At 58.8% G+C, this 6992-nt stretch overlaps 1 protein-coding gene across 1 annotated transcript; it reads right to left on the bottom strand.

Moving 5' to 3' along the window:
- Nucleotides 1–3605: 3605 nt before the first annotated feature.
- On the bottom strand, nt 3606–5716 carry SLC18A3 (solute carrier family 18 member A3). The gene has a single exon (XM_063406488.1). It carries the CDS (start codon nt 5635–5637, stop codon nt 4051–4053), a length of 1587 nt encoding a protein of 528 aa, XP_063262558.1. The 5' UTR covers nt 5638–5716; the 3' UTR covers nt 3606–4050.
- Nucleotides 5717–6992: the final 1276 nt, after the last annotated feature.

Here is a 6992-nt window from a genome sequence, read left to right as displayed (position 1 = left end):
GAAAATAATTTTTTTCTGTTATCTTTGGAATTATTTTATTCAGGGCACTTGAATTACTTCTACAACAGTTTTTAAAAACCATTTGGATTAAACTCTACAGTGTATGCAAGTGAGTTTAAGAGTTTTGTTTAGCAATAGGCAGAGATGGCTGTGGATTATTCCTCTCCTGAGGAATTAGCTTGGCTATTCCAGCCTTGCAGCTTCAGCATGCAATGTGTATGTGGTCACTGACACCTTGTGTTGATCCTGTCCTCTCCCTGTCCTGCACTGGCTGTCAGTGAGGGCCATGTGCTGTGAAATAGGTTGTATAAGGTTGAGAGATGTCTCTGGGGCCCTGCAATGAGCCACACAGCAAACTCGTGTTGATCTGTCATCTGCTCACAATTTCAACCCAGGTGAGAGATGATTTCCCTCATGGAAAGGACACATTAACCCACCGCACTGCTCCGCTCCCTCTCGTGTGCTGCAGGGCTCATCACTTAGCCATGCACTCTAGTCCTAAAGCACACGTTCAGACCGCAAATAATGCACGTCCTGTAACTCTTGGAAAACTGCTGGCTTGGCCAATTGTTTATGGGCTGGCCTCAGCCCCCACTGGCATTCAAATACAGAGCAACCATTTTGTCTTTAGAGCCCCTCAAACTGTACTCCCTTAAAGGAAAAATCCTGCTGGCATTCTTTTTGCTGGGACTTTTGTTCTTTCTTTCCTTATGGTGCTTTTGTTTGTTTGTTTGGGGTTTTGTTTGTTTGTTTTGTCAAACTGCAGTACGGTGTCACACCGACTAAAAGTCTATATTGGCTCAGTGTCTCTGTGAAGTGCTACTACTAACAGCCCTGCATATCTGCAAAAACAGTGTGATAAAGAGTTTGGAGGTGGTCGCCTGAACTGTGCTTTTCTCTGCTGCGGGGATGAACGGAGGCTTTGTCTCTGGTTCAAGTGCTGACAGCTTAGCATCACACCCAATCCTGTATTTGCTTAATAAAGGGCAAGAAAACTGACACAGGAGAAAATCCTGCAGAAATTCAAGATGACTTCAAAGTTGCTCACTAGAAAGCTGTGGGGTACATTGTCAAAGTTATTAGGCAAAAAAAGGAAAAAAAATAATCCTAGCTGTTTTTATTTACAGCTGGCTTAGCTGGAGCGCCAGGGTGAGCAGCTTAGCACGGTGGCTGCGAGTCACAGCAGGCTGGGGAAGCCGGGTGGCCTTCCCCACAGCTCAAAGCAGCAACTCAAATCCACAACAAAAGGCACTGATCTCTCCTAGCAGATAGCAGAGAAGGACTAAAATAAGCCCAAGTGCTTATACTTGAGTTCTGACAGGGTGGACCTGGGAGGCAGCTTGCAGTATATGATGTTGGGACAATACGTTCAGTCCCCATCCATTCATCCTCACTCTCAGTGTTATCAGGAGGATAAGCTTAAAGTTCTCATGAATCCACGCTTGAAGTTAAGAGGAATGTATGCGTTGTCAGGAATACACGTGTGAAGCGCGCACTGCCGTGGCCGTGGGCATTGCGAGCGGAGCCGGGAGCCGCCCTGTCGCCGGGCGTGAGCTCCCTGCGGGCCACGGGAGCGCCGGACCCGTCGGGGAGCGCTCACGCTCCGCCGGAGGCTGCCGGCACGTCCCGAGCCCTTCCCAAGCCTCAGCCCCGAAGGAGCCCTTTCCCTCCCGAACGGCCCATCGCGGCGGGACACTCGGGCGGCGGCAAAACGGGCAGCCCTGCGGGTTCCGCCTAACCCGCCGAGTTTGGCGAAAGGGAGCTCGCTCGGCTCCGCTCCGCTCTACGGGACCCGCCGCCCCCGCTCCCCTCTCCCCGCCCCAGGCTCTCCCGCAGCCGCGCCGTCGGGGCAGCGGCAGGCGCGGGGCGCGCACCCCGCCCGTCCGTACCTGCTCGTCGGGGAGCTCCGGGGCGGCTGCCGGCGGACTCTGCGAGTCGCAGCGGCTCTGTCCAAGGTACCGCCGCCTCCTCCGCGGCCAGGTCCCCTCTGGGTGGGGGCGTGCGGAGGGCGGCTCAACTCCGCCGCCGCTGGCTCCTCCCCGCCCCGTACCGCCCGGCCCTGCCCTGCCCTGCCCCGCCGCCCCTCCCGCTGCGCGCAACAGGCGCTGCTGCCCGCGCTGCTCCCGCCCGCTGCGCTGTGCGGCTGCTGCGCCCGGCAGCGGCGCCGGCTCGCCCCGTGCCGGCCGTGTCCCCTGAGGGCGGGCGGGGGCAGCCGGGCTCGCCGGCGCTCTCATGGCCGTCGAGGTCAGCCTCGGCAGCGACAAGGGCAGCCCCAAGTGGCTACTGTGCTCGCAGACTCGTGTTGCCACGGGGGTTGTCGCCAGTGTCGGGAAGTGTCGCCGTAGGCATTTGCGGCTCCTGAAAGCTCGGTGGCAGGACGGGCGGGCGGCGCCGCCGGTGGCTGCCGGCACCACGGCCGGGAGGGGTGGAAGTCGCCACGGGACGGCAGCGGTCCCGGGAGGTGCCCGGGCCCTGCAGGAGCTGCCATGGGCCGGGTCGGCAGCGCCCTGGAGGAGGCTCCGCTTTTGTCTCTTACCACAAAGAAGCGGCTGCGGTTTAGGGAAGCGGGTCTTACCTCCCACCGCGGCGGCCATCGCTCCTTCGCCGAGCATCCGTGCCAAAGTGCCATCCCCCTGTCTTCATGAGTTTTGCGCCTCCCGAGCAGCGGCTGGACCGCCCCGGCGGGCGCTGCGGAGCCGCGCGTCCCGCGGGGCTCCGCGGAACCGACCGGCCGCTGCTCCGCGGCGCCCACAGCCCCGGGCACGGGTGGGAGCCCTTGAGGGGGCTTGTAAAGGTCTTTTCCCCCTCTTGCGATTACAAATAATTAATTTTGTTTCGTAATGGATTAAGAATTAAAAGAAACGATTTTGTTTTATATTAAGAGAAATTTTCAGGGAAAACTATGCAGTCTGGTTCTCTTGTGAGTGGATCGAAGGTTTCCACTGTTTGCAAATGTCTGAATGAAGCGTTTCACACATCTTTTGTTTTTCTTTAATCCCTGTCGAGTCACTGAGGTGGGTGCCTTTTAATTGGGGCAGCGTTTAGCAGTGAGAAAGGCACCTTCCAGTACTGTATCTCTAACTGCTGATGATGTAATTTTTGAAATATTAGAAAATTGAAATTCATGATTGTGGGGAATTAAAACTGAATTTGCATTAGAATTCAAGGAGCTGTTTTTAAGCAAGCAGAAGCACAGTTGCAGTACGATGTTTGCTCAGACCCATTATGTTGAGAAGAACGAATGAGAACATTTTGTACTGGGGTTTTATCCTGTGCCATTTTGGTAGCTAGTGAGAATTGTGCTCTGGGGAATTGTTACTTTAGGGGTTACACTGAGCACAGCCAGCTCCCTTCCCCAAGCAGCCCTCAAAACAAAACAAAAGACAATCGATCCCCTTCAATTCTGTTTATTCAGATCGTATTATTCTTGTAACTTGGACTTCAACATAATACAGCATATTGCACTTACCGGAGAGCAGCACAAGAGAGAAAAAAAAAAGGTACAATACTTCAGTTTATTTCCAAGGAAGAATAAAATGAGACAGTTGTTGCTCTTCTTAAATATATGAAACCAACTGAAAGTCTGAGTATATGTACACAAGATTTACTAAGTCCCTGAATACACCGTTTGAAATTTTACGCATACTTTTTTGCTTTTCTTGTTATTTTTACAGAGATATACAATATGTCACACACAGTTTCAGTTTGAGAACACTCTGCACAATTATACCCCAGCTACAAGGCTGATGGGTTTTTTGTTTTCTTTTTGGTGTTTTTTTTGAAAGATCCCCTCAGATTTCTGCTAATGATTACTCCAATATTTTTTTTCAGTATTGTCTCCCATTTCCCACCCCCTCCACCTTGCCAGAATGCTGAGGGAAATACGGATTAAAAGTAAGTCTAGAAGAAAGCCATTACATCATGACAAAGGTTAAACTGTAAATATTGCACGTCAGTACAGAAACATAATGCAGTAACATTTTCATGCCCCGCTTTGTCTCTCTCCCACATGTCTCTCCTTGCTCCTGGGTCTGGGCCACGAGGGGGAACCTAACTGTACTCGTAGTCTGATGAGTCCTCCTCTGACACCCCTTTCAGGTCTCTGTGGTAAGAGCCCATGCCATTCTCATCCATCTCGCCCGCTGGCTGGAGGCTTTTGCCCATGCCTTTGCGCTCCTCCATTTTGATGGTGTCGTAGAGTCCCTTAGGTCCCTCTTCAAGGAGGATGTTCCTCTCTGAGTGAGAGGGTTTCATTTGGCAGACGTTTTTGAGAAAGAGAAGGACAGGGGCATATAGCACGTTGGCAAGCCCCATGCCCAGGTTGAGCTGCGCAAAGCCCATGGTGTGCACAATCTGGCCAGCCACGATGGGCCCCAGCGCATACGCCACACAGTAGGAGATGTCTGCAATGGCGTAGACGCTGCCATAGACAGAGACGTGGCGCACGTCCACCAGGAAAGCCAGCGTGGGCAGCAGGGCTGTGTCCACCAGGGCGATGCCAAAGCAGATGCCACAAAGGGGAATGATGACCTGCCCGAAATTCCTGCAGGCTGGCACCAAGCAGGAGCTGGCACCGATGATGGCCATGCCCAGGGCCCCGTAAAACCACTGCAGGTGTGGGTACGCAGCAGCCAGTCGGACGGTGACGTAGACGCCCAGCACGTGGGGGAAGAAGGCGGGCAGCCAGGTGAGGCCCACCTCCCACTCGCTGGCCCCCATGGAATCCTTCATCCAGTTGGCGATGGTGGGCTCCAGGAAGGCCAGGGGGATGTTGCAGGTGGCCAGAGCCCCTGCCACCACGGCAATGTAGGGGTCAATCATGAGGCGGTGTATGGGGGTGCCGACCGGCATGTTGGCCCGTGCCCCGGTGCCGCCGGGCGGTGCCAGGACGAAGAGCAGCAGCCCGTCGAGGACGCAGACGCAGGCCAGCACCAGGAAGGGCACCCGCTTGCCCGCGAACTCGTACAGGACGCCGCCGAAGGGGGGGGCGGCCAGGCTACCGAAGGAGATGCAGGCCAGCGCCGTGCCCAGGGCGCGGCTCCGCGCCGGCTCCTCGGCGTAGCGGTCGGCGATGAGGGCGATGCCGGCGGTGTCGGCAAAGGCAGAGCCCAGCCCCTGCAGGCTGCGCGCCGCGAACAGCGTCGCGTAGTTCTCGGCGAAGGCGAAGGTGGCGGTGGAAAGGAACATGACGGCCAGCCCGGCCAGGAGCGGCGCCTCGTAGCCCACGCGGTCGATGAGGGTGCCGCTGAGGGGGTTCACCAGCAGCTGCAGTATGGCTTTGGAGGCGAACAGCACTCCGATCTGCACGTCCTCGTTGCCCCCCGAGGCCGGCGGGTACCGCGCAGGCAGAAGGCTCCGGTTCCCGCCGCCGCTCCCGTTGCCCCCCGCGGGCGCGGACGGGCCGGCGGTGCCCCCGCCGCCGCGCATGGCCGCGATGTAGTCGGGGATGATGGGCACGATGACCATGTAGAGCATGTTGTCCAGCAGCAGCGCCACGCACACCACCACCAGCAGCAGCCGCCGCTGCCGCCGTGCCTCCCCCATGGCGGTGCCCAGCTGCCGCCGCCGCTCGCCCACCGCCTCCGAGAGCCGCTCCACGGCGGCCCGCGCCCGGCCCGCGCCCCCCGCCTCCGACATCGCCCTCAGCGCCGCCGCCGCCCCGCCGCCCGCATGGGGCACGGCGGGGGCGGCCCCGCCGCCTCGGCCGCCCGAGCCGCCGCCGCTCACCTCCGGGCGGCTGCCGTCAGCCCGCGCCGCCGCTGCGAGGCGGCTCCGAGGGGCCGGTCCTCCATCACCACACTAATAAGCGCCGCGCACGGAAACCCCACCCGCCCCCGCCGCCGCGCCGGCCCCGCCGCTCGCCCGCCCTCCGTGCCCCGCCCCGCCGCACCGCGCCGGGGACGGCGGCCCTGCCCGCCGCGGTAAGGGGGCTGCGGGGCGGGGGTGCCGCCGGGGCTCCCCGCCCCGGAGGTGTGCCTGGGGGGGCGGTGAGGACTCGGCACCGCCCCCGGGGCGGGGGCCCGACGGCAACTCTCGCCGGCCCGACGGCGCGGCTGGCCGCGGACGCCCGTGCAGCGCTGGAAGCGAGCCCGGCTCCCCGGCAGCCTCCAGGAGCTCTCCGTTGCTTCCCCCTGGGCCGGGGGACGTGCGCCCGCCGGTGCTGCGGGCAGCGGTCCCGTGTCCTCTCCGCCCCGCGTCGCCGCTGCCTCAGCGGAGCCCGGCTCGCCTGCGGAGGTCGGCGGGTACGGGCTCTGCCGCTGCGCTGCCGCCGTCTAAGCCGAGAGCTGCTCGGGGCTGCCCGCGACGGCGCAGCCGGCCAGGGCAGGGTGTGGAAGCGCTCGGGGGGACCTGGGTTAATCGGGAATGGGGCTGGCAGGGCTGGGCTGAGCCTTGCCCCACCTCATGGGGGGCGTGAGACCATGGAAGCTTCACTGGAAATCAGAGAGCAGCACTGACAGTAACTGTCGTCCTGCATGCGAGCGTGTTGCTAACACTCAGACAAACGCCAGGGAGATAATCCTCAAGTGCGGTTGTGTTCCACACTGCCCGCATTTGCCGGGCCAGTGCGGCAGCTGCAAGAGCTGCGGAGCAAGGTGCCTCACTCGGTGCAGAGGCTTTGGTATTGAGAAGTACTCCTCAGCACAAAGCAGCATATCATTACTCCTGTAGCAGAAATGACATGTGGGCTGATCCAAGGAGGATCTCTGCAGAAGGCTGTATGAAATAATCCCATCTCTCAGCCGAGCGGTTCCTGAGTGGATGTGGAGTTCGGGTGACTTCATTTGCTTGCGTAGCCGGGCTTCCACAGCTGAAAGGCAGATGATTTATCTGTCAGTTGCTGTATCTTGCTCTGTTGCAAGAAAACATTCTAGATGGCCAGAAAGACTTTAGGATGGATCCCTGCATGGAGTAGCATACAGATCTGATTGTACTTATACAGAAGTAGAACCTTAGAGCATATTTAAAATAACAATACCCCTAGACATCCATAT

The sequence above is a fragment of the Prinia subflava genome, chromosome 9 (genome assembly GCF_021018805.1).
Source record: "Prinia subflava isolate CZ2003 ecotype Zambia chromosome 9, Cam_Psub_1.2, whole genome shotgun sequence".
NCBI classification, from domain to species: Eukaryota; Metazoa; Chordata; class Aves; order Passeriformes; family Cisticolidae; genus Prinia; species Prinia subflava.
Note: the sequence above shows the minus strand (reverse complement) of the source record. Positions and strands in the feature narration are given on the sequence as shown.

Bases quoted from the DNA above. Each gene is read 5' to 3' on its own strand.
- SLC18A3 (XM_063406488.1), bottom strand. From the start codon at position 5,637: ATGTCGGAGGCGGGGGGCGCGGGCCGGGCGCGGGCCGCCGTGGAGCGG.